Consider the following 27,278-nt stretch of genomic DNA (forward strand, 5'->3'; position numbering starts at 1 on the left):
ATGTCCAAATTATCTTAAAATAGCTTTGAGCTAAACAATACATTTTAGACACTTTAAGATGATTGGGGCATGAAACAAGAAAAAATTAAATTTCTGGAATAATGACTTGTATTGGTCTTTGGACAATAATGCAAAAAAGTATTTTGGAGACAGTGACCAGATAGACAAAGCCAAACACAAGGTTGTCCAAACACAAGGTTTAATGTAAAATGTTGTGGTCGTAGGGAATCCTCATCCAGAGATTGTGTGGCTCCACAATGGAAAGGAGATCCAGGAGTCGGAGGACTTCCACTTTGAGCGGAAGGGGAGCCAATACAGTCTGTTCATCCAGGAAGTCTTCCCTGAGGACACTGGGAAGTACACCTGTGAGGTGTGGAACGAAGTGGGAGAGGTTCGCACCGAGGCCTCACTCACTGTACAAGGTAGGCTAGTAGCCTAGATAACTCCACCTAAGCTAGCTCAGTATGTCTGTTGAAATATCTCTAGTAGGATGTAGTTTATGCCTAGGGTAATTTTCCCCAAATTCCAAGGTTTTCCAGATATCCCGATTTTAGAATATTCCTGGAATCAGAGAATCCAGAGGGAATAAGTTGGAAATCAGGGAATCTTCAAACCAGGATTTTATGGAAAAAAGTTACAGGAAATTCACAACCCTATTCATGCCATAATGTTGTCTCTGTCTATGTGTTCCAGAGCCCCAGGATGGGGTGCAGCCCTGGTTCATCACTAAGCCCAAGTCCACCACTGCCTCCTTGGGGCAGAATGTCCTGCTGTCCTGTGCCATCGCTGGCGACCCCTTCCCCCAGTGGAGCTGGATGAAGCAGGGCCAGGTGGTGACCACTGGGCTGGACTATGAGATTCTGCAGAAAGAGGATGTGGTGTCCCTGCTCATCAGGCGAGTCCGGTCCCACCACGCCGGGGACTACGAGATCAGCCTGAGGTAGGCTTCTGTAGTGCCATTTGAGACGTGCTGGACTCCTTATACAGTAGATGAGTCACTTCTGTAGTATCGGGAGAAGGGGCTGTTTATGTTGGAACACAATAACACTGTTATTTACAGTATACCATACTATAAGGTAGTGTTTTTTAAGCTGGGAGGTCGAGAGAAGGTTTTGGGAAACTGAATGGGGAAAAATGTTTTGTACTACATATACTATTTGTATTTTATATTTAGACCTTTGTCTATTCAATCTGATTAGCAACGTAGGCCTACAATATTGGACCAAATTCTTCTTAAAAAACATCTGTGATTCAGAACCAAAAAGTTGCGCGTCTTAACTGTTGATCATGACCAAAGACCAGTCATCTGCATTGGCACGCAAAGGCGGACACACATATCCAGATTAGTGACCAGAAAGCACTTGTGTAAGTTACTGGCTGTATGTATAAATATAGCTGTAACATCACACTGCCTTCAATACCTATGGCTGAAGATGTAACATTCTGGCTAATTTATTACGATATTTGTGAGGAAGGCAAAAGCTACAGACAGACCGTGCCACTCATCCGATCAAATCAAATTGTATTAGTCACATGCGCCGAATACAACAGGTGTAGACCTTACAGTGAAAAGCTTACTTACGAGCCCCAACCAACAATGCAGTTTAAAAAAAAATATGGATAAGATTAACAAGTAATTAAAGAGCAGCAGTAAAATAACAATAGCAAGACTATATACAGTGGGGTACTGGTACAGAGGCAATGTGCGGGGGGAAATGGTTAGTTGAGGTAATATGTACATGTAGGTAGAGTTATTAAAGTGGCTATGCATAGATGATAACCACAGAGTAGCAGCAGTGTAAAAGGGGGAGGGGGGGTGGCAAATGCCAATAGTCCGGCTAGCCATTTGATGAGGTGTTCAGGAGTCTTAGGGCTTGGGGGTAGAAGCTGTTTAGAAGCCTCTTGGACCTAGACTTGGTGCTCCGGTACCGCTTGCCGTTCGGTAGCAGAGAGAACAGTCTATGACTAGGGTGGCTGGTGACTTTGACAATTTTTAGGGCCTTCCTCTGACACCGCCTGGTATAGAGGTCCTGGATGGCAGGAAGTTTGGCCCCAGTGATGTACTGGGCCGTTCGCACTACCCTCTGTAGTGCCTTGCGGTCGGAGGCCGAGCAGTTGCCATACCAGGCGGTGATGCAACCAGTCAGGATGCTCTCGATGGTGCAACTGTAGAACCTTTTGAGGATCTGAGGACCCATGCCAAATCTTTTCAGTCTTCTGAGGGGGAATAGGCTTTGTCATGCCCTCTTCATGACTGTCTTGGTGTGCTTGGACCATGTTAGTTTGTTGGTGATGTGAGGAGGCCCCTGTGTTGAGGATCAGCGTGGGGGATGTGTTGTTACCTACCCGGCCCGTCAGGAAGTTCAGGAACCAGTTGCAGAGGGAGGTGTTTAGTCCCAGGGTCCTTAGCTTATTGTTGAGATTTGAGGGCACTATGGTGTTGACCGCTAAGCTGTAGTCAATGAATACCATTCTCACATAGGTGTTCCTTTTGTCCAGGTGTAAAAGGGCAGTGGGGAGTGCAATAGAGATTGCATCATCTGTGGATCTGTTGGGGCGGCATGCAAATTGGAGTGGGTCTAGGGTTTCTGGGATAATGGCGTTGATGTGAGCCATGACCAGCCTTTCAAAGCACTCATGGCTACAGACGTGAGTGCTACGGGTCGGTAGTCATTTAGGCAGGTTACCTTAGTGTTCTTGGGAACAGGCACTATGGTGGTCTGCTTAAAACATGTTGGTATTACAGACTCAGACAGGGAGAGGTTGAAAATGTCAGTGAAGACACTTGCCAGTTGGTCAGTGCATGCTCGCAATGCACGTCCTGGTAATCTGTTTGGCCTTGTGAATGTTGACCTGTTTAAAGGTCTTACTCACATTGGCTGCGAAGAGCGTGATCACACAGTCTTCCAGAACAGCTGGTGCTCTCATGCATGTTTCAGTGTTATTTGTTATTAGGCTCCCGTCACTGGGCAGCTCTCGGCTGTGCTTCCCTTTGTAGTCTGTAATTGTTTGCAAGCCCTGTCACATCCGGCGAGCGTCAGAGCCGGTGTAGTACGATTCGATCTTAATCCTGTATTGACGGTTCATCGGAGGGCATAGCGGAATTTCTTATAAGCTTTTGGGTTAAAGTCCCGCTCCTTGAAAGCAGCAGCTCTAGCCTTTAGCTCAGTGAGGATGTTGCCTGTAATCCATGGCTTCTGTTTGGGGTATATACGTACGGTCACTGTGGGGATGACATCATCGATGCACTTATTGATGAAGCCAATGACTGATGTGGTGTACTCCTCAATGCCATCGGAGGAATCCCGGAACATATTCCAGTCTGTGCTAGCAAAACAGTCCTGTAGCTTAGCATCTGCTTCATCTGACCACTTTTTTATTGATCTAGTCACTTGTGCTTCCTGCTTTAATTTCTGCTTGTAAGCAGGAATATAATTATGGTCAGATTTGCCAAATGGAGGGCGGGGGAGAGATGTGTATGCATCTCTGTGTGTGGAGTAAAGGTGGTCTAGAATTTTATTTTCTCTGGTTGCACATGTGACATGCTGGTAAAGATTTGGTAAAACTGATTTGTTTGCCTTCATTAAAGTCCCCGTCCACTAGGAGCGCCGCTTCTGGGTGTGCATTTTCTTCTTTGCTTATGGCCTTATAGAGTTGGTTGAGAGCGGTCTTGGTGCCAGCTTCGTTCTGTGGTGCTAAATGGACAGCTACGAATAATATAGATGAGAACTCTCTTGGTAGATAGTGTGGTCTACAGCTTATCATAAGGTACATAAGGTACAATACCTAGAGACTTCTTTAATATTAGACATTGTGCACCAGCTGTTATTGACAAATAGACACACACCCCATTTTCTTATGGCGGAATACAGCTCATTCAATGCTGTCTTAGTGCCAGCCTCTGCCTGTGGTGGTATGTAAACAGCTACAAAAAATACAGATAAACTCTCTAGGTAGGTGATGTACAGTTTAACATGAGATGCAATAGCTCGACTTCCTTTGATATCGTGCACCAGCTGATGTTCACAAAAATACATAGCCTGCCGCCCCTTGTCTTACCAGACACCGCTGTTCTATCCTGCGGTACAGCGTATAACCAGCCAGCTGTATGTTGATAGTGTCGTCGTTCAGCCACGTATCCATGAAGCGTAAGATATTACAGTTTTGAATGTCCTGTTGATAGGTCATCTATTTTATTGTCCTAAGATTGCACTTTTGCTAGCAGAATGGAAGGAAGTGTTTTTTTTTTTTTCAATCGCCTACGAATTCTCAGAAGGCAGCCCGCCCTCCAGCCAATTATTCTACGCCTCTTCACACAAATCACGGGAATCTGGCACTGTTCCCGAGAAAGCAGTATATCGCTTGCTTCGGCCTCGTCAGATTAAGGATAAAAAGGATTCTGCCAGTCCGTGGTGAGTAATCGCAGTCCTGATATCCAGAAGTTAAATTTCGGTCATAAGAGACGGTAGCGGCGACATTTATGTACAAAATAATTGAAAAAAATAAGTTATAAGCGAACAAAAAAAAACACAATCGGTTGGGGGCACGTAATACGTCTGCTGCCTTCTCCTGCACCCTCCGCTGCATACAGCTAGTATGATCACATCTGCTAGCTCTGGACTCCAGAGAACTGACATGATATCCCTAGTTGATATTACCTACTAACATGAATGGCTTTCAGCTCAAAGTGCAAAATGTAGTTTATTTCTGTATCTTGTGTCTTGAAAATGTGTGCTGGTCAAACAGTTTGAGAACCACTGATATAAGGTGCTGCTACCACATGTCTGCCTCTGCCAAAGTTTAACTTTAAATCGGTGTTTTGATTGGTTATTATAATACATGGATTAGTATGAGGGTTACGAATGTTGAAAAATCATGTTTTTAAGGCAATCCAAGACCGGCATCACTGAGACACATCACTGAGCCTCTTCTTGATTTGGTCTTAAAAGCAAGGGCCAGTAGTTAAAACCTTTCCCCTCCCTAGTTTTCCATTCACCTTCTCATCCTCTCTCTTTTCTTCTAGGAACAAAGTGGGGGACTGCAGTTGTGTTGCCACTCTGTTGGTCAGTGAGGGTGCTGTGGTGTCCAGTGGAGAGCACCAAACGTATGTAGTTAGCTATCCTACTGCTTCACTGTCGAGTCCCCTCAGCCTGGACTATTTTTGCCTTCCCTTCTCCCCACTAACTCCCCCCTCCCCAGACCCCGGTGTTGAATCAGCTTAATCCCTGAATATAACCAAATAAATTGTTTACAGTACCTTTTCCAGCTGTGCCATTGTTCAAAGCCAGGGGTTTGGCGGATGGTTGGGGGATGGGGCCCCGTTCAGGGTGCATGCCCTTATAAGGCTACTGAAGTCATCTCTGATGTAACATCAAGTTGAGTTGTGGTCCCCCCCCCCCCAATTAACCAGTGGATGTCGGGGCTTTTAAACAACCACTGTTTTTTTTCTCCCTCCTCTCTCTGTGCTACTGCAGGCTTGAGCCTTGTCAGCGTGTGGGAGGAGTGGACGGGACAGTGCGAGACAGAGGAGCACCGAGCAGCAGCTCCATTCAGCAGCAGCAGGAGCCAGTGGAGTCAGAGGAGCCCAGCGCAGCCCAGGGACTCCTGAAGAGGCGCGTGGAGACCAAGGAGCACCGCGAGGACCAGATCCGCCTGCAGGAGGCCGAGCAGCGTGACTTCCGCACAGTGCTGGGCAGGAAAGTCACCACCAAGAGCGTCTCCGAGGAGGACCTGAAGGAGATCACGGCGGAACAGATGGACTTCAGGAGCCAGCTCCAGCCCAGAGGGGTCAAGCCCAAGACCCTGTCTGAAGATGAGAGGAAGGTCAACGCTCCCGCGCAGGTGGACTTCAGAGCCGTCCTGGGGAAGAAGGGGGGAGCTGCGAAACCAGGCGCCGTTCCTGCCGAGAAAGGAGAGCCTGCAGATTTCAGATCGGTTCTGGCCAACAAGAAGAAGCAGACGAGCTTGGAGAACAACGGGAAGAGCCCTGCTCCAGCAGCAGCTCTGGCACGGGCAGCAGCAACACCCAAAGCTCCTGCTTCTTCCCCTGACAAGAAAGAGAAGGAGAAGAACGCTGTCAACTGTGTGGATGGTGGGATTATTGATAAGAAGAGTAACAACATTGGAAAGGAGCCAGCGTTCAGTCAGAAGCTGAGTGATGTGAGCGTGGTGGACGGGGCTCGACTGCGACTACAGTGCCAGGTGACCTGTGACCCCCCTGCTACTATTACCTGGACACTAGATGGGAAGGTCATCAAGCCCTCCAAGTTTATCAAGCTGTCCAACGAAGGTAAATGTGTGGCCTACTACTAAACCGACCATGTCTGCCTCCCAAATGGTACCCTGTTCCCTTTTTGTAGTCCAGAGTCCAAAAGTAGTGCACTACATAGGGCAGGGGTATTCAACTCTTACCCTACGAGGTCCAGAGCATGATGGTTTTCTGTTCTACCTGATAATGAATTGCACCTCTCTGTAAATCAGTCCCTGATTAGAGGGGAACAATGTAAAATCGCTGTGGAACTTGCTTCAAGGTCCAGAGTTGAGTTTTAGGGACATGGGGACTAGGTCACCATTTGGGACGCATTTCATTAATGCATTATTCATGTCTGTGGAGGCTTGGCTTCTAATATTAGAAAGTAGTGTGTCTATGACAGACAGAAAGACAGTGATATGACTGAGTCTCCCCTCCTTCACCGAAGTATTACAGGCATTTGATTTGGGATATGATGGGAACTTATCCCTTTACATAGGGAAGTCGATCAAATCAAACTGTCTTTGTCGCACGCACTGAATACAAGTGTAGACCTTACCGTGAAATGCTTACTTACAAGCCCTTAACTACCAATGCAGTTTTTAGAAAAATACAATTTAAGAAAAAAATTTACTAAATAAACTAGAGTAAAAAATAAGAGTAATAATAAAATAATAACGAGGCTATATATAGGGGGTACCGGTACTGAGTCAATGTGCGGGGTACAGGTTAGTCAAGGTAATTGAGGTAATATGTACATGTAGGTAGGGGTAAAGTGACTATGCATAGATAATAAACAGCGAGTAGCAGCAGCGTTAAAAAAAAAAAAAGGGGCGGTGGGGTGTCAATGCTAATAGTCCCAGTTGCCATTTGATTAGCTGTTCAGGAGTCTTATGGCTTGGGGGTAGAAGCTGTTAAGAAGCCTTTTGGACCTAGACTTGGAGCTCCGGTACCGCTTGCCGTGCGGTAGCCACCGCTGGATTCTTTGGTCATTTTTTGGGCCTTCCTCTGACACTGCCTGGTATAGAGGTCCTGGATGGCAGGAAGCTTGGCTCCAGTGATGTACTGGGCCGTACGCACTACCCTCGATTGCGGTCGGAGGCCGAGCAGTTGCCATGCCAGGCGGTGATGCAACCAGTCCGAATGCTCTCGATGGTGCAGCTGTAGAACTTTTTGTCATCGATGTTACCATAGCACCGATATATTTTGTACTGGTTCCATGTAAAAAGCCCCTCTCATATACAACGTGGTATAATGTGAGTAATAGAGTAATAATAGCTAATTCCCTTTTTCTGGGCTCTTTGGGGTCCCTCACACACACACACACACACACACACACACATACATGTTTGTCCCAAATTGAACCTTATTTCCTAAATTGTGCACTACTTTTGACCAATGCCCATAGGAAATAGGGTGTCATTTGGGATGCAGATATCCATAATTTCAGCTCTGTTATTTCAGGCAGCTTGATGTGCTGATGAGCTGTGGAGATTTCTCACATTGCCTGAGACTCTGGCCTTCCTGCTCCACTGTGTATGTCCAGTTACAGCGCAACTGTATGGGGATAAGTCCATAGTTTGTCCTTGTGGCAGCAGAGGGTAAGGGTTGCTCTGGTCCCATAACAACAACGAGTTGCCTCTTTGTTAGTGAGAGCGCAGCTAAATGACGCCCTGGACCAGAGCTAGGGGTAGGGGCTATTTAACAAGATGATCAACAAGTAGCACAGTAACATAAAAACGTCCTCAACCCCCAGCTGTTATTTAATGTCAGAGAAACAGTCCCAAATCCCAACTGTCACACAGCCATGTCTAGTAATGATACAATGGAATTATTACTTTGTGACCCTCCAGGTCATGTTTATTCTCATTTTAGGGTCACCGAAGGTCATGCTGAAGAATGCATAGCTTCAGGCTCTAAGAGGGAAGTTTAAATTTCTAATTTACTTCATTTACGTCCCACCATAACACATGAAGTATGTTAGTATGTTCTCATGGAGCCATAGGCTAGTAATGGAGGCCTCTCTGGCTATGGTTGTCTGTGTGTGTATTGGGGGCCACTGTGTTTGTGTGTATTGGGGCCACTGTAGCTAAGGTCCCTTGTATGTGTATCTTTGTTTTCCCGCAGGAGGCCAGTGCTCCCTGACCATCGACAAGGCCCTGCCCGAGGACGAGGGCCAGTACAAGTGCCGGGCAGAGAACTCTGCCGGTAAAGCTGAGTGTTCCTGCATGGTGCTGGTGGATGGTGAGTTGTTTCAGGCTGACGTGCCCTCTGTCTGCTCCCCACTCCCATGAGTCCCCCTCAGCCTCACGACCGCCCCGGCCTCAGCCCAGACACTTCCTGCAATTACAGCGGACCGATTAGCTTAGCTGGAGTCCCTGTTCCAGATTCCCTCTGCACGTCCTCCTCCGCCAGCCCCCCCAGCACTCATTAACAGGCCTGGATCAAAACAATATCCAGGCACGCACAGTTCAATCCTAGTTTTAGATTCCTACGCAAGTACAAATTTAGTTTAACTTTCGCATACTTCTACTGTTGACGTCAATGCAAAAGTATGAGATACTGAAATGTTATTTAGCAAATATGATTCAGTCCACCTTAAATAGTCCAGAGCAGGGTTGCAAAATTCGGGGAACTTTCAATACCTTCCCTGGTTTCCCTGATTCCAGGAAGCCCCCAACCAGGATTTCGGGAAAGCCAGCGAATTTATTGAAAGTTCCCAGGGAATCATTCCATTTCTAACATGAACGGTCCATTTGTATTAAGTACTTTAAGAGACAATGGTTAGCTGTTGTTACTGATACATTAAGTAGGAATTCATATAGTTTATCAGATAGGAAAGAAAGGGAAATAAGTAGCCAATTTTTGGGGCCATGTTTTTTTTTCCCCCCTCTCTTCCGTAGATCCTACAGACACAAACTCGACTGCAGCTGACAAGAAGATCAAGAAGCCATCCACCCCTACCTCAGAGAGTGAGTTTCCAAAATATGTGCTTCCTTATTTCCCAAAAAGGAGCGGTGTGGGATCTCTCTGTCTTTCTCACTGCTGCAGCCTGCCTGCCTCTCTCAGCGGGTTGGGGCTCTTTATAGCATGTGAACAAAAATCAAATATTGTTCTGACCCCAAACTCACTCATTAAATCTGGCCAATCTCTTCTCTCTGTGTAGAGAACGAACATGGAAATTGTGATCAGTAAATCTGTATATGTCTTTTATCCAAAGTGGTGTCCGTACCGTAAGTTAGATTTATGCTAACGGTAAAGGTGTTGGGGAAGATTATGGAGATTTTCTTATTGGCGGTCTTAATCTTTTCAAGCTGGAGGAGTAGGTAGGAGTTCTATAGAGTTATGTGCTATACTGCACATTCTTTTCCATATGATTTAATGACGTAAGCGTTAGCCTGTAAAGAATCCAGCAGTCGACTCCCCCTTGCCCTGAGTCAAGCACGCAGATCTACCTTTACATTAAAGGCTTTGGCTCAGGCACACTCAGGGCTGGGCATGAAGAATGTCCATTTATCCCTCCTGCCTCTAGCCTGGATGGTTCCTTCCAGGGGTCAGAGGCCACTATGATACCTCTCTCCTCTGTGATGTTTGACAGAGCTAATTGAGTGCTGTTTGTCTTTAAGCCCGGGACACTCACTCGAACTTAAAACATGCCCAAGGAGAAAGGGAGAGGGGAGGGAGAGAGGGACCTTTTGCATGGCTGCCCCGCTCACTCAACCTCCTCTCCCAAACTTCCATGTAAGGCTTTCGTCTGCCTGCTCCCTAGCCCTCTCTTGACTCACATGCTCTGGACTCTTTTTTTTCCCCCTATACTCGGAGGTTCTGCAGAAAATCGGCCAGCTTCGGGGATACGCTTTTGTCCTGCTGGAATGTGGACTGATCCAAACAAGCTCTAAAACTAAGAGCTGTGTGGTGAGCGTTTTAATAAAACGCATGAGGCAGAGACCGGACATGAGAGCCCCTGATGATTCATCCACGCTATTCTCTTTTTATAATGATGGATTCCCAAGTAGGAGAGATTTGAAACAAGTAAATATGTGTTTAAAGTTCACAGCATTGGCTAGGGTTGGAGGTAATTCTGTTTTAGAATGATTCACTCACAATGTTCCCATGGGGTATTGGAATCATGTCATGTGACGCTTCAGAGTACATGAACTCTGTGATATTTGGGGTCAGTGCTTATGGTTCTCAAAGAGATTTTGTTATTTTACAATGGTACTAGAAAGCAAGCCTTGCTGCAGATATTATAAAATAATGGAGCTGGAGGGAATAGCATCCGTTTTATGGGCTCTTGACCATTTGTGCTATTTTGTGTGTTTTTTTTGCTCTGATCTTAACTGTTTGGCCTATGATTTTAATGCAGGAAAACTGAAATCCGTCCCACCTAATATCTACCAACGTGTAACCTGTGCAACTAGAGGCGAAAAAACTCTAGATCACCTTTACTCCACACACAGAGATGCATACAAAGCTCTTCCTCGCCCTCCATTTGGTAAATTTGACCATAACTATATACTCCTGATTTCTGCTTACATGCAAAAACTTAAACAGGAAGTACCAGTGACGCGCTCAATACGGAAGTGGTCCGGATAAGCGGATGCTAAGCTACAGGACTGTTTCGCTAGCACAGACTGGAATATGTTCAAGGATTCATCCGATGGCATTGAGGAATTTACCACATCAGTCACCAGCTTCATTAATAGGTGCATCGATGACCATCGTCCCCACAGTGGCCATGCATATCCGAACCGAAAGCCATGGATTACAGGCAACATCTGTACTGCGCTAAAGGGTAGAGCTGCCGTGTTCAAGGAGCGAGACACTAATCCGGATGCTTATAAGAAATCCCGCTAAGCCCTCCGACGAACCATCAAACGGGCAAAGCATCAATACAGGACTAAGAACGAATCCTACTACACCGGCTCTGACACTCGTGGGATGTGGCAGGACATGCAAACTATCACGGATTACAAAGGAAAACCCAGCTGTGAGCTCCCCAGTGACAGGAGCCTACAAGATGAGCTAAATGCCCTCTGTGCTGGCTTTGAGGCTAGCAACACTGAACCATGCATGAGCGAACCAGCTGCTCCAGTCGTCTGTGTGATCATGCTCTCCGTAGGCAATGTGAGTAAGACCTTTTTAAATAGGTTAACATTCACAAGACCGCAGGGCCAGACAGATTACCAGGATGCGTACAAAGAGCATGCACTGACTAGCTGGCAAGTGTCTTCACTGACATTTTCAACCTCTGCCTGACCCAGTCTGTAATACCTACATGTTTCAAGCAGACCCCCATAGTCCCTGTGCCCAAGAAAGCCAAAGTAACCTGTGTAAGTGACTATTGCCCCGTAGCACTCACATCTGTACCCCTGAAATGCTTTGAAAGGCTGGTCATGGCTCACATAAACACCATCATCCTGGACTCACTCCAATGCTGTACATTCACTACAGCTCAACATTCAACACCATAGGGCCCTCCAACCTCATCACTAAGTTAAGGACCCTGGGACAGAACACTTCCCTCTGCAACTAGATCCTGGACTTCCTGACGGGCCGCCCCCAGGTGGTGAGGATAGGCAAAAACACATCCGCTAATCTGACCCTCAACACGGGGGCCCCTCAAGGGTGCATGCTTTGTCCCCTCCTGTACTCCCTGTTCACCCACAACTGCGTGGCCGTGTACGACACCAATACCGTCATTAAGTTTGCCGACGACATGGCGGTGGTAGGCCTGATGAACACCAATGACGATGAGACAGACTATAGGGAGGAGGTCAGAGATCTGGCAGTGTGGTGACAGGACAACAACCTCTCCCTCAACGTCAGCAGGTCAAAGTAGCTGATCGTGGACTACAGGAAACGGAAGGCCGAGCACGCCCCCATTCACATCAACGGGACTGTAGTGGAGCGGGTCGAGAGCTTCAAGTTCCTCTGTGTCCACATCACTAAGGACCTATCATGGTCCAAACACACCAACACAGTTCCCCCTCAGGAGGATAAAAATACTTGTCATGGGCCCTCAGATCCTCAGAAAAATAGCTGCACCATTGAGAACATCTTGACTGGCTGCATCACCGCTTGGTATGGCAACTCCTTGGCATCTGACCGCAAAGCGCTACAGAGGGTAATGCGTATGGCCCAGTACATCACAAGGGCCGAGGTCCCTGCCATCTAAGACCTCTATACCAGGCGGTGTCAGAAGAAGGCCCTAAATATTGCCAAAGACTCCAGCCACCCAAGTCATAGACTGTTCTCTCTGCTACCATACGACAATCGGTACCGGAGCACCAAGTCTGGGACCAAAAAGCTCCTGAACAGCTTCTACCCCGAAGCCATACGTTGGCTTCCCTGACTATTCGCGTTGACCCCCTTTTATTTGCACTGCCTCTCTTGCACCAGCTCAATGCACACTCACTAGACTCTACCCACACACTCACACATCCTACACTCCAACACATATATATATATATATATACACACACACACACATATTGGCAGCACTCACACAGACACTTTCACACTCTTCACATACGCTGCTGCTACTCTGTTTATTATCTATCCTGATTGCCTAGTCACTTTAACCCCTACCTATATGTTCATATTAACCCAATTACCTCGTACCCCAGCACTTTTTCCTTTTTAAATGTTTAGCAAATTGTTCTTACTTTTTTCATTCTGCATTGTTGTGTAAAGGGCTCGCAAGTAAGCGTTTCATGGTAAAGTCTACACCTGTCGTTTTCAGAGCATGTGACAAATACCATTTTTCATTTGAGTGTATATGTATATGATTCATCACTGTGCCCAGCAAATATAATGACCGTCATTTCTTGAATTCTAAGTGCTTTTGAGTAAGCTATTGATGGTATCAGCCTTGTTATGGTTTTTCTAAAGCCGTTGCTCTTGCTCGTGTGGTGTATCTAACTCTAGTCACATAGCGTGGTGAGCCATGGGAATTGCGTCAGTGGTGCAGTGCTATGAAAACAAGCAGCTTCTTCATGCCCACTGGAAAACTCAAACCTCTGCACGATTATTTACCTTACGCTTGGGGGCCACAGTCCAGCACTGCAGGGTCCTGCGGGCCTCAGAATGCACTGTACTATTTGGTGGCTCAGCATCTCCTCTCCTCTTTTCTCCTCTCCCCTATACTCTTCCTCTCTCCACACAAACGGAGCATGCTGGCCACAGAGAGAACACAGAGTGGAATGCCAATGTGGTTGCCTGCTCCAACACCTCGTACATCAAACTGCTTTCATCTGCGCCTCTACTCCTCTCGTCAGCCTGTAACAATGCTTGACAAGTGAGATGTAACGTTCTCCCTCTATTATGAAATAGATGGTGCTCATCGGGGAATTGAATGGTTTTTGAGCTGCTGTTTCTTTAGATGCTGAGCATTTACAACCTGATTGTGACACAGGCCGTGCAATACAATGGCTCCACGTTGTCTGAACGCCTGTGTGAAGGAACCAGATCATGGGTGCACGGCCCCCTGGGGAAGGGTTAAGGCCCGACTTGTTTTGACAGCTTCAACACTTGCTCTGCTGCTCACTGTTCTTGACTCTATATGGACCAGGAACCATCAGCCTTCAAGGCTTGATATCCTGGGTGCTGGCATATTAATTAGTAGTAAGGTTACAGATATTGTCTTTGACCCATGCAGGATGCTGGAATATAGTGCCTTTACATTGACACTGAGATTGTTTATGCAGAACAGTGTTTTTCAAAGGATGGGTCGGGACTCGGGACCCACTGATGGGTAGAGGGCTCCAGGTTAAAGTGTCCCCTAGGTACAGATCTAGGGTCAGCTTCCCATCACCCAATCCTAACCATTAGTGGGGGAAATGCTAAACTGATCCCAGATCAGCATCTAGGGTCAAGACTGCGTTGTGAGTGACTAAAAACATAGGTATTAGTGGCATTGGTTAATGATTTGTCACAAAGGACAGGTATAATGTAGAACATTTGGAGAGCTTCTGGTGCAGATGATCGTGTGTGACATTGAGCAATGTATCATGGTGTCGGTGTGATCCTTTTCCTACCAGAGTCTATTCTTTCCTCTTAAATGTAATGGCAACATTTAGATTTCCACCTAAATAGACATTCCCAAAAGTAACTGCTTTTCATGTGTAATTACATGACTCTGACATGCCAAACCTTGGTCTATTTGGAAAGACATCTGGGAGATTATGAGGAAATGATCAGAAGATAGATGGTAGTTACATAGTTCAGAATACACAAGATCAAGCTCACACACAATAACCTTTTTTTATTTTGAAAGTAATCTTTTCATTGACGAGCTATAAGTGAATTATTGATTCCCAGAGCTGGAAACGCATCAGATGGCTTCCACAACATGTGAACAATATCAGGGAAGAAAATGGGATTGATAGACCTAACAACTATAAATGCTGTCAGGTGTAGTCACGGGACATTTTCAAGTGTCCCTAAACCTCTCCAAAGTGGCATATGTCTGTAAATTAGATCATTCCAGTGCTATTACATATTTGCAATCCCTTATTGCTATTTCTTTTAGTATACAAACACGATTTCTACCATGACAACTTCACTCAAACATTGTGGTGGAGTTATGGGATATCCAGGGTACATTCAAGTGTCCTTTCAACCTCTCCAAAGTGTCCGACTGCGGTAATTGCACTGTTTTTGCACACTGGATGTGCCTAAAAGTTATTGTTCACTATAAAAACAACATTTCTACAACACCAACCTCTCTCAAACATTGTGGTGGTGTCGGGAGACATACAGGGGATATCCTATTGTTTTGTTTTTTCAACCTCTCCAAAGTGCCTGAACATTTAGCCTAGGCATATCCAATGTATTGGTCCCACATACAAATGAACTGTTTACAAAAACAATATAAAAGTAATAGATATACATAAAAAAAATATGTATATAAAATATCTTATCAAATACAACTTGGTTACACACGTGTCCTTCACTAAAAAAGGTGCACAAATAGAAATAAGCGGAACTATTTCAAAATGGCATTCTTGTTCGTTTTACATTCCAGGTGTAGATGATTAGATTTCACTTTCACCATAGCTTGTGCATGTCGTGACAGTCTTTGAAGCGGTCCCTCTCTGCCAGGAAACAAAAAGCGAACTGGCTTTTCGGACAGAACAACAGTCATTTCACCCTTTTTTTCCCCTCCCCTGTGTTTTGTGCAATGCTTGCAGTTCTTCCTTTTGTCTTTTGGCATGTGTGTTGGACCGTGATGCTCGCCTTCAGTAGGGGGTCTTGTGACGGTTGCTTTGTGCCCCTAATTCATTCATTTCCAACACCAGCTGCTCTCTGAAGGCCAACTAGGAGAGAGGGGTTTGACTTTTGCTTTGGCCATCTGCTTGTGGAGAATGAAAGCATTTACTGTAGCAATGTCCACAAAGTATTATACCACTTCCTGGTCTTGTGGAGGACCTGGTAGTAGCCTATCAGAGCATCAGATATGTCGACACCCCCCCTGCTGGCATTGTAGTCCTTCGCAGAAACAGGAATGGGGGCTTTCATCCTTTCCCCCCCCCATCCTTGAGACATGGTCGTTATTGAATGACTTATGCTGTGTGGTGAGCATGGTTACTTCCCTAGTGTCCTTCCATCTCACAAAAAGCAGCTTGTTAGTCCTGATCCAACCTATGGTCCCCCTCCGCTGTCTTTGTCATGTCGTTTACCTTGGTCTTGGGGAAACCGATTCTGTTAGGACGAATGGAGCCACAAGCCTCTATTTAATTTTTCAAGAGGTCTATGAAAAGTGGATGTAGAACCATCAGACAGGTGATTGACACAGCAGTGGGGGGGTGAAGACCTTGACCGGTCGGGGGTGCTTGCTGGGGCGGGAAGCTCCCAAACGTCATCATCCAAATCCTCTGCATCATCCACTCTGTGGTGAATAAAATAAAGAGAGATTACTGTTGTGAGACACACAGAATTACAGTTGACTAAATTTGCAAAATGGCATTACTGTAAAGTAGACAAAAGTACTGTAAATTAAGCCTAAACTTAATCTGTGCAGTGACTCACATAGGTGTGAAGCACACACACAATGCAAACAGTAACACATTGGAGACAAAGGCAGAGATGAGAACCACAAATAAAATTGGCTATATAAGTCCTGAAAATAATTTACTTACGGATCTAAAAGTGGAAAGCAATCTCCGTCGGGCGAGTCGAAATCCTCGTTGTCCAAATCGCTCCCCTGATCCGAGTCCAACCAGTATTTTATTCAAAGCTTCTATGTCTGTATACTTTTTCATAGCTGCCTTCTTTTTAGTTTCCTGATCAATCTTCTTAGTTTGTACCTTGTTTACCCCCTTGAGAAGCCATCGTTTATGCTTAAGCGATGAAATTCAACCGATGAAATATGTTTACAATGTAATGTAATTGAGGGGTACGTTTGTTTATCCAATGTGTAACACTGTGTTTGTGTCACACTGCTTTGCTCTATCTTGGCCAGGTCGCAGTTGTAAATGAGAACTTTTTCTCTACTGACCTACCTGGTGAAATAAAACATTTTTTAAAAATGTAGCGTGCTCGGGGCGCGTCTCGTCTCTGAACCAGGTGGCAATAGTTCGAATTACGCATAAAACATTCTAGGCCTTGCTTTGTCCCACCCAGGCCAACTGCATATCCCTGGAAAGCTTATCACATTGGCTACAAGACTGTCAAGCTGCCATAGTAGCCAATCCCCTGTGTAATGGATGCCTACTGCGCGTAAGCAGGCAACATCATATTTTTGATGCGCAAAGATCTAGTCACTCAGTGGACATTCGATGTTGGCATTAAATCACACATCATAACATTGGCATTAGGCTGGATTTGGTCCTACCAACCTAAGGATTTCATATCCCCCATTTAGCTATAGCTCAAACACAGACCAAATCGAAGCTTATCTTGTAAGATGTTTGGTGAAAACGTTGTGTAAAATAAAAATGTTGACTCTCGGGGCTTGTGATCAATAACGGTAGGTCACAGGAAGACAAATAAGACATTCTCATTATCTGTGGAATCCTGGATTTCGGTGTGTATCAATGTATTCCGTGTTTATTTTGTTTATGCTTCATAACGCTAACCGGAATGTATATAGCAGCCATCTTGAAATGAGGTCATCAGCTCGGCCTAGGGGCTACAGTTCATACCAGACTGAATTGAATAATAACGTCTAATAGGATCCCCAAATATGGGGACTTTACATTTAAGAGGTTAAACAGCCGTTCCCTTTCTCTAGTGCTCCGTGATTTGTTGCACGTTCCAATGTTCAGTCCTCCACTAGGTCTCTCGTCACACGGCTGTCTGTTTTTCAAGGATACACCAAAGAGCTGTTTTGGACTTGAACCGTAGGTGGATGGCTAAACTAACTAGCTGATACACTGCCTCGAAGCTCAACTGCAAAGTTACAACATATAAACAATGATTCGTTTTCTTGATCCGAGTGCTCGAAGGCCGGGCGCAGTTGTTTAGTTAAGTCCAATCTGAACTGAGGCATGTGAACTTTACAACACGACCAATGACCGACTAAGGATAAATCATTTTCTGCACTAAAACTTTGCAAAACCAATCGGTTTGCTCATAACCATTTAAGTCTGTTGTTAAAGCCTGGTCTGTTTGTTGGTCTTCTTCTCTATTTGACATGAGGTAAAAAATATATTGTTTTGTATTGCGATGGTAGATGCTTTGTTTGTGCAATTACAACTTTTATCAACTTCAAATCGTTTTGGTACGATGAGCAAAAACAGTTTTGTATTGGAAAAAGGATGTTTTTCTGTCCAGAGAGGACCTGTCATGCAGAAAAAGCTTGGAGCTTGGAGTTAAACTGTTATTGGTTAATATTGATATTGTTGCTCCTTGCTCCTCACTCTATGCATTAGTTAGTTTTACTGGCGCATTGTTTCTTGACAGCAATCAAATGTAAAATAAATAGTGCCAAAAGCTATTTCCTGGATACTTTTGACTATTTTTAGTATTACCAAAAAAGGCAAATACCAAAGGACATGAGCACAAAGGCAGCCCTTCGTTCTCCCAAGACATCCACAAGAGAAGAGCTCCCTCCCCCAATTTCACTTATCAGACACAGTTTATTCTCCTTTCCCGTACACTGTCCTGGGAATAACTAGTGGTAACATTTTAAATTAAGCATATAATGCATTATAATACACTTGTAATATGTTATGATGACACTGACTCTTATAATAAGCGTCCATAATATCTCATAAGCGGTTATAAAACTCAAATGTTTTATAGATCATTTATTATAATGACATGTAAGACTAAAGGCAAATGAATGAACCAATTGAACAATGATTCTCAATCTACAAATGGGGATTTATTTCCCACAGTATGACCCACGCTCAATTTAGAGGCTTGCTCACAAGCTGGACTGTTTCTAGCTTGTGATAAATGAGCTGTACAAATCTTCATCTCTGCTTTGATCGATCAGTCTGACTGTCAAAAGTAACAACTCTTAACAGGGATCCAGAGAAATCACTGCAGGCACAATTTGAGAAAGGATGTCAGGAAAAAAGAACGGCAATGTACAGTATGCTCTTTCTAATGCTTACTGCTGCCGTAGCTCACAATAATGGAATAATTTAAATGCAATGACCGTTTAATTGATGTGAATCCTACACACTCACTACATTTAGATTCCGTCTGGTTTCAGATCAATGTTTTATCATGTACATTTCACACATGAAGAGTCACACATGGGATTCATTTGTACCAAATCTTCAAATTTGTTCCATTATCAAATGCATTGACACAACTGCCTTCCTAATTGTAATCATTGATCTTCTCTTTTCCAGGTGAGGCAAGGATAAAGAAACCGAATACAAAGATGTCTCCCAAACAGGGTAAGAAAGACTTCTTTGCCATGCAAAAATGGAACCCAGGGGCGTCTCAGAGAATGAGTGCTGGTCCAGGATCAGCTCCCCCTGTCCATGTCCATGTTATTCACTGTGATCCAAAATTCTTAGCTGATCCTTAATCGTCACTCCTACTCGGGGAGTCGCTTGATCAATAGGGCCCTGTACTAACACTCTCTGGGCTACTGAAGAGCCCACAACCAAGATGTCAACAAGCAGTATAGATGATTCCCCAGACTCTATGTACTCTAGCGCTCTCGTCCAACAACAGTGATACATGAAGTAGATAGCATAGAGGACCTGGCTCGTGTGCCAAACACTGGCCGTACCTTGCTTCTCTAACTAAGACTGAGAGTACTGCTCCCTGCTCTGGCAGAAGTCTGGGAGTGCCTGTAATAGCAATCAGAGACCCCCCCCCTTCACCATGCTGTAGTGTAAACCAACCTGCCTTCTAATAACGAGAGCCAGGGGAGCAAGTCACCCAATCCAAGCAGCTGTTGCAGTTCTGCTTTGTTCGCTGCCGGGGAGCATTAAGGCGTTAGCAATGGAATGATGTGGGGCAAGGGCGGAAAGTCACAAGCCTGCCAAACGCAGAGGTTTGTTCTGATGATGGAGATGTTCCTGGCTGAAGTGACTGTTGGTTTGTGTGTGTTTTGTGTGTGTCGTCCAGCTATGCCCCCTCAGATTGTCCAGTTCCCAGACGACATGAAGATTCTGGCAGGGGAGAAGGTGGAAATTCTCTGTAAGTTTGGAGGAGCTCCACCAGTCAACTGCACCTGGCTCAAGTTCCGCAAACCAGTAAGGACCAGTCTGTACCAAATAATTGACAACCTTGATAAAGATGAGCAAAAATGACTGGTGTCGAAATGAGAATGCATGAGCAGAAAAGAACCCAATACCTACTGTGGTGGATCTTTGATGTTATGGGGCTATTTTGCTTCCAGTGGTCCTGGGGCCCTTGTTAAGGTCAATGGCATGAACTTTACCAAGTACCAGGGACATTTTAGCTAAAAGCCTGGTTGCCTCTGCCAGGAAGCTGAAACTTGGCTGTAAGTGGATCTTCCAGTAAGACAATAACCCCAAGCACACATCAAAATCTCCAAAGTAATGGTTAATTGGCCACAAATCAACATTTTGTGATGGTCATCTCAGTCTCCGGACCCAAGAGTGCGTTCCATAAGCGCAGACAAAGGCACTGGAAGGATTTTTTTGGGGAGGAATGGTCTAAAGATCTGTCCCAATGTGTTTACTAACTCATAAAACATTTCAGAAAAGGGATCTGTGCCGTTACCCTCGCGAGGTGAGGAGGTATTGAATTGTTTTGACCCCTACCTTTTGGGGGGGGGAGTATTACTTGTTAAACAAAATCTCGTTCTCTGAGCAATTGTATAGGTATAAAATAATATAATTTCCCCTTTTTTCTTGAATAGAATATAGCTCAGTATTTGAATTATTTATTTTATACAGTCATTTTTTGCTCATCTTTATCAAGGGTTTCAATAATTCTGGACCCCCACTGACTATAATACTATGCCCATGTCTATGATCAACTCTAACCATGATCTGAAATGATCCACCATCTCCATCAAATATATCATATTTAATTACACTATACTAATTCAAGGATGTAGCTCTCATCATTGTAGCCTTGAACACTGTTTCAGCTAACACATGCCCCCTCTGTGAAACCCCTGCCTTTGTCTTGTGTGCAGATTCAAGAGGTCAAAGGTGTTTTAACCATTGAAACCACTGAGGTTACCAGTAAACTGACCATCGCAGACAGCCAGCAGGACCACTGTGGCTGCTACACCATCGAGCTGCGAAACAGCTACGGCTTGAGACAGGCAGCTCTCAACCTTACCATTGTCGGTACGTTCCATTTTTCACAAATCAGGCAGCGACGCCGTTTTTTTGGGGGGGGGCTCCGTTGATGAGATTCAGGAGACGATTACGAGTGGCGGAAGTCTTTCCCTGTATCAAATGAGATGTATGGTATAATCCACTGTTTAAAACCACTGCTCCTACTGATACCGATCATTGTATTGTCTCTCGTAAAAATAGCAGTCCTGTAGCTTTGGGGAATGTTGTTGGGGAAGGGAAGGTATGCAGGCCGGGCCAGCACCAACTCTCTGTATCCTAATATTAACAGGCCGTTGCAGGGATCTCCAGTGGCCTTTTAAGGCTGTGCTTTCTCTCCAGCTGTTGCTTCAATATGAGGCCCTTTGCCACTGCTGTCATAGTGGAGTGTATCGAGTCCAACTCAGGGAGTACGCCACAGCCAGGGAAAGAGGAGTTCTAGAGCTGCTCCATATAAACGCAACCGCTTATGTGCCCAGAGAACCGTTAATAGCATACGAAGAGGCACAAAGCGCTTGTTAGACGCTGGTAAAAGTAGCCTACTACTTGTTAATGTATATGATCCTCGCGTTAGGTTTATGGTTCTTGGACTGTATGTATGGAGTATAGAGGTTTAGTTTTGAATTGTTTCATGTAATTTGTGGCCCCTTTTGCGGTGACATTGAATCATCCCGCATGGCAGAGCTGTTGATGTCACGCTGTGCTCTTTGGGGCGGTTTCGTTTGGTATTTTACAAGGGACCACTGGGGATTAAGTGGGGGTATGCTTTTAACAGCTTGGATAACATAACATCCCTCTAAACAAAGCAGCGAGAATAAGTGTACTGTGCCTAGCAGACAGTCTGGGGCATGTCGTCTGACACCAGCAGTACATAAAACTGATCCAGACTCCATGTGGAGCCTCGCTGTCACGGCTCTCACTGATCGTCTGCGCTCACGAACAGTTTCCCGTACGGTGCCTTTAATGGAGAAGCTGCCATTACTCTATATGGTGAAACTACTGTTGACGAATGGAGTTGGTTCAAAAGGTAGCCACTATAGCCAGACAGGAAGCTGCTTCATTCCCAACACAGCTGTGCTTTTGTGTGCACGGTCATTACTGATGTTGGTGAATGGAAGGACTGGGAGACCTGTGTTCACAAATCGAGTGACTCGTCACACCTTTTCAAAGGCATCAAACTGTCGGTTTATGTCCCAAATGGCACCCTATTCCCTATATAGTGCACTACGTTTGACCAGGACCCAAAGGGTCAAAAGTTAGTGCACTATATAGGGAACAGGGTGCCATTTGGGACTGAGCCTGGAGCATGTATCACCACAATGTGATCATGGTTTTGTGTGGCTTGTTGAAAGGTCTAGTATTGTGTCTGAGCATGTCCGCCATTTGGTGTGCTGATCTACTGTGTGACCTCTGTGTGTTCCAGACAAACCTGATCCCCCTGCACGAGTTCCAGCCGCCTCAGACATCCGCCGGTCCACACTCACACTGTCATGGTATGGCCCCACCTACGACGGGGGCAGCGCCGTCCAGTCCTACAACCTAGAGATATGGAACTCAGTGGATAAGGAGTGGAAGAACCTGGTCTCCTGCAACAGCACCTCCTATAATGTCCAGAACCTGCTGGGTCAGCGCCAGTACAAGTTCAGGGTGCGGGCGGTCAATATCTACGGCATCGGGGAGCCCAGTGCCGAGTCTGAGGCTGTCACAATGTTAGAGGAGGATGTTGAGGGTGAGCTCCCCCTAGTGGCGTCTATGGTGTTCTGACACTCATTGGTAACACTATTATAATCACACTCATTGGTAACACTATTATAATCACACTCATTGGTAACACTATTATAATCACACTCATTGGTAACACTATTATAATCACACTCATTGGTAACACTATTATAATCACACTCATAGGTAACACTATTATAATCACACTCATTGGTAACACTATTATAATCACACTCATAGGTAACACTATTATAATCACACTCATTGGTAACACTATTATAATCACACTCATAGGTAACTAACAAGCCATTTTCATTGTGTCAGACATTGATTTGTATTAATGATTATTAATTCATAATAATAATGATTGATTCATACTAATGACTAACGACCTTTCTGATTATTTATTCTAACAGAAAAGGAGGAGGTTGAGGATGATGAAGGTATGTTTAATCCAATCCAATATTCCAAGTTTATAAGTCATTGATTCCTTTAAAAAATAATTTTGGTAACACCTTCTATGATGTGTAAAATGTTTTATAATATCCTTTATAATGCCTTATAATGTGTTATGACAGTGACTATAAGCATCCATAATGACTCATAAGTGTCATGTTCCTATGTTCAGAGAAAGAGCCAGACTACAGAGATGTGATCGTTAGAACAGATGTGAAAGTCAAGGATCTGTATGATGTGGAGGAGAGGCTCGGAACGTGAGTACCCACCTATCAACAACGACTATGTCCCAAAAGGCACCATATTCCCTATATAGTACACTACATCTGACCAGGGCCTATAGGTCTCTGGTCGAAAATTTGGGCACTATATAGGGTGCCATTTGGCATGTAGACAACATGTTGGTCAGCAAAGCATTGGTCCACATTGACACATGTATCTATATGTGCAGTAGGCCTACTGTGCACGCCTCTCATCCATGATATCCTCTGTATCAGACTCCAAAAAATGATCCTTTTCCTTTTCTGTGCTTTAGGGGGAAATTCGGACAGGTATTCAAACTTTTGGAGAAGGCAACGAAAAAGCATTGGGCTGGAAAGTTCATCAAGGCCTACTCTGCAAAAGAGAAAGATAATGTGAGACAAGAGATTGCTATAATGAACTCCCTCCATCACCCCAAACTTGTCCAGTGCATTGATGCCTTCGAAGGCAAGTCGGACATCGTCATGGTTTTGGAAATGTGAGTATATTTAACTCATACTTTACAAAAAGTGATATTCATTTAGGTTACCCGGGATGTATCCTAAATGCACCCTATTCCCTATATAGTTTACTAGAAACGGAAACAGAAGGTTATTTAGTAGGTATACAACTGGAATGAATACAGGTCCATGTGCAGTTTTGATCTTGAGGATTTTTACTTAGCACTTGTGTGTGACAAATTACACTACATGGCCAAAAGTATGTGGCCACCTGCTCGTCAGACATCTCATTCCAAGATCATTGGCATTATTATGGAGTTGTTACCCCTTCTGCTGCTATAACAGCCTCTACTTTTCTGGGAAGGCTTTCTACTAGATGTTGGAACATTGCTGTGGGGACTTGCTTCCATTTAGCCATGAGCATTAGTGTGGTCGGGCACTGATGTTGGCTGATTAGTCCTGGCTTGCAGTCGGCGTTCCAATTCATCCCAAAGGTGATCGATGGGGTTGAGGTCAGGGATCTGTGCAGGCCAGTCAAGTTCTTCCACACCGATCTCGACAAACCATTTCTTTTTGGACCTCGTTTTGTGCACGGGGTCATTGTTATTCAGAAATAGGAAAGGGCCTTCCCCAAACTGTTGCCACACAGTTGGAAGCACAGAATCGTCTAGAATGTCATTCATTTTATGATGTAGCGTTAAGATTTCCCTTCCCACTGGAACAAAGGTGCCTAACCTGAACCAAGACCATTATTCCTCCTCCAACAAACTTTACAGTTGGCACTATGCATTGGAGAAGGTAGCTTTCTCCTGGCATCCGCTAAACCCAGATTCGTCCATTGGACTGTCAGATGGTGAAGCATGATTCATCACTCCAGAGAACGCGTTTCTACTGCTCCAGATTCCAATGGCGGTGAGCTTTACACCTCTCCAGCTGACGCTTGGCATTGCGCATGGGGATCTTAGGCTTGTGTGTGGCTGCTCGGCCATGGAAACCATTTCATGAAGCTCCCGACGAACAGTTCTATTGCTGATGTTGCTTCCAGAAGCAGTTTGGAACTCTGTAGTGAGTGTTGCAACCAAGGACAGACGATTTATACGGGCTACGTGCTTCAGCACTCGGCTGTCCCATTCTCTGAGCTTGTGTGGCCTACCACGTTGCGGTTGAGCCGTTGTTGCTCCTAGACGTTTCCACTTCACAATAACAGCACTTACAGTTGACCATTTGATAAAACTGACTTGTTGGAAAGGTGACATCCCACTGAGCTCTTCAGTAAGGCCATTCTACTACCAATGTTTGTCTATGGAGCTTGCATGGCTGTGTGCTGGATTTTATACACCTATCAGCAACGGGTGTGGCTGTAATAGCTAAATCCACTAGTTTGAAGGGGTGTCCACATACTTCTGGTGATGTAGTGTATCTGAGTATGAAAATTGATATGATAACATTTATTTTGGAGAATGTCAAAGGAAATTGATTTGCATTTAAACATCTCCATTATTCATGGCTAATAATTATTTTTGACCAGACAGACACTTCACACAGACAGAAATGTTGGCTTTTTTATGTGGTGATGCTTGGAAAAAGTTCACTTGCCAAGTATTCGAGATGTAAACACATTAGACTGGACGATTTCCCCTCTTGTATTTATAGCATTATCAAATGGTACACTGACAGAAGAACACTGGACTCACTTGACTCTCATTTAAAACCGCAATTGTCCTTAGTACTAATTTTAGATGATATGTCTTGTAAGCTGTCAAAGCTAAAAAAAAAAAACGATATTTGAGGTACTCTAAAATGACAAGTATTTGATATCCAGTGAAGGATTTCCATATTTGGCTGTAGTGTGTTTCGCAGGACCTCAACCATCATTCTCTCTCTCTCTCTCTGCAGGATCTCTGGTGGGGAGCTGTTTGAGCGTATCATCGATGAAGACTTTGAGCTGACAGAAAGAGAGGTCATTAAGTACATGCTGCAGATTGTGGACGGGGTTCATTACATCCACAAGCAGGGCATCGTCCATCTGGACCTCAAGCCTGAGAATATCATGTGTGTCAACAAGACCGGGAGCACCATCAAACTCATTGACTTCGGCCTTGCTCGCAGACTAGGTAACCAGGACATTTTCAGAAATAGGGTTGTGAAATTCCGGTAACTTTCCACAAATTCACAGGTTTCCCAGAAATCCTGGTGGGAGGATTCCTGGATATCCTGCTTATTCCAGAAATCTTCTATCTGGGAAAGTTACTGGAATTTTGCATCCCTAATCAGAATCATAGCAACATCTATCTTTTCATTAACTTCCTATTCTAATGAATGCTAAATAAACACCATTTCATTTTTGAAACCGTCTTTCCCTGTGTGCTCCTAGAAAGCTCTGGAACATTGAAAGTTCTGTTTGGAACCCCTGAGTTTGTGGCCCCTGAAGTGATCAACTATGAAGCAATCAGTTACCCAACAGACATGTGGAGTATAGGAGTCATCTGCTACATCCTGTGAGTGTCAAACCAGTTATAATGACCCTAATAACCACTTATAACCAATCTTACTTGTAATGAGTAAGCTTCTGTTAACACTTTATTTGGATAATCCCAAATAGATTGTTTGTAAATGTTCAACTAACTGTCAACAACATTTATACAACCTAACGTTAACCCTAAACCTAACCCTTATCCTAACCTAACGTTAACCCTAAACCTAACCCTTATCCTAATCTAGCGTTAACCCTAAACCTAACCCTTATCCTAACCTAGCGTTAACCCTAAACCTAACCCTTATCCTAACCTAACGTTAACCCTAAACCTAACCCTTATCCTAACCTAGCGTTAACCCTAAACCTAACCCTTATCCTAACCTAGCGTTAACCCTAAACCTAACCCTTATCCTAACCTAGCGTTAACCCTAAGCCTAACCCTTATCCTAACCTAATGTTAACCCTGACCCTTATCCTAACATTAACCCTAAACCTAACCCGTATCCTAACCTAATGTTAACCTTTAACCTAACCCTAACTGTAACCTAGCAAGCTGTTGCATTAATATAGTTTGTTGATCATTTGAGCATCTGTAGGTAATCTATAGGGCACTATTCAAATAAAGTATATTTGCTACCATGTGTCCCTAATCTCAATGCTGCCTTATTGGATTTCTCTGGGCTTCCATGCTCACAGCAGCAGATACTTTCCACAGGCAGGCGGGCAGGCAGTGTATGGGCCTCTCCAACCTCTATGCCTGTAAATGGATATAGAGACAGAGCAGAGCAATACTCTCCAGTGCCCCAAACCTCTGTGAGGTCTCCTCGGTCCACAAAGATTTATTACACACGGCTTACATTGCAGTGTTAGAAGTAAGGCTGTCTGATCTCTATTGCCTCAGAGATTTCAGTGTTGCATCCTAAACAGCTGCCTATTCCCTATGTAGG

The 27,278-nt window shown here is 44.6% G+C and overlaps 1 protein-coding gene across 3 annotated transcripts in view; it reads left to right on the plus strand.

Annotated features, from left to right (window-relative positions):
• The window catches only part of LOC106586160 (myosin light chain kinase, smooth muscle), a 98,934-nt gene that overhangs the window by 65,788 nt on the left and 5,868 nt on the right, over positions 1-27,278 (plus strand). For all 3 annotated transcript variants that reach the window (XM_082968876.1, XM_014173075.3, XM_082968877.1), the window contains 15 exons: positions 225-422; positions 694-940; positions 5,024-5,104; positions 5,475-6,289; positions 8,378-8,494; positions 9,154-9,222; positions 19,060-19,107; positions 19,790-19,917; positions 20,832-20,988; positions 22,400-22,705; positions 23,115-23,141; positions 23,327-23,411; positions 23,690-23,893; positions 25,752-25,969; positions 26,230-26,353. In XM_082968876.1, the coding sequence (XP_082825002.1) occupies positions 225-422; positions 694-940; positions 5,024-5,104; positions 5,475-6,289; positions 8,378-8,494; positions 9,154-9,222; positions 19,060-19,107; positions 19,790-19,917; positions 20,832-20,988; positions 22,400-22,705; positions 23,115-23,141; positions 23,327-23,411; positions 23,690-23,893; positions 25,752-25,969; positions 26,230-26,353 (2,824 nt within the window). The remainder of the gene's footprint in view (positions 1-224; positions 423-693; positions 941-5,023; positions 5,105-5,474; positions 6,290-8,377; positions 8,495-9,153; positions 9,223-19,059; positions 19,108-19,789; positions 19,918-20,831; positions 20,989-22,399; positions 22,706-23,114; positions 23,142-23,326; positions 23,412-23,689; positions 23,894-25,751; positions 25,970-26,229; positions 26,354-27,278) is intronic.

This window comes from Salmo salar, chromosome 25, assembly GCF_965601325.2.
Source record: "Salmo salar chromosome 25, fSalSal1, whole genome shotgun sequence".
Classification (NCBI taxonomy): domain Eukaryota; kingdom Metazoa; phylum Chordata; class Actinopteri; order Salmoniformes; family Salmonidae; genus Salmo; species Salmo salar.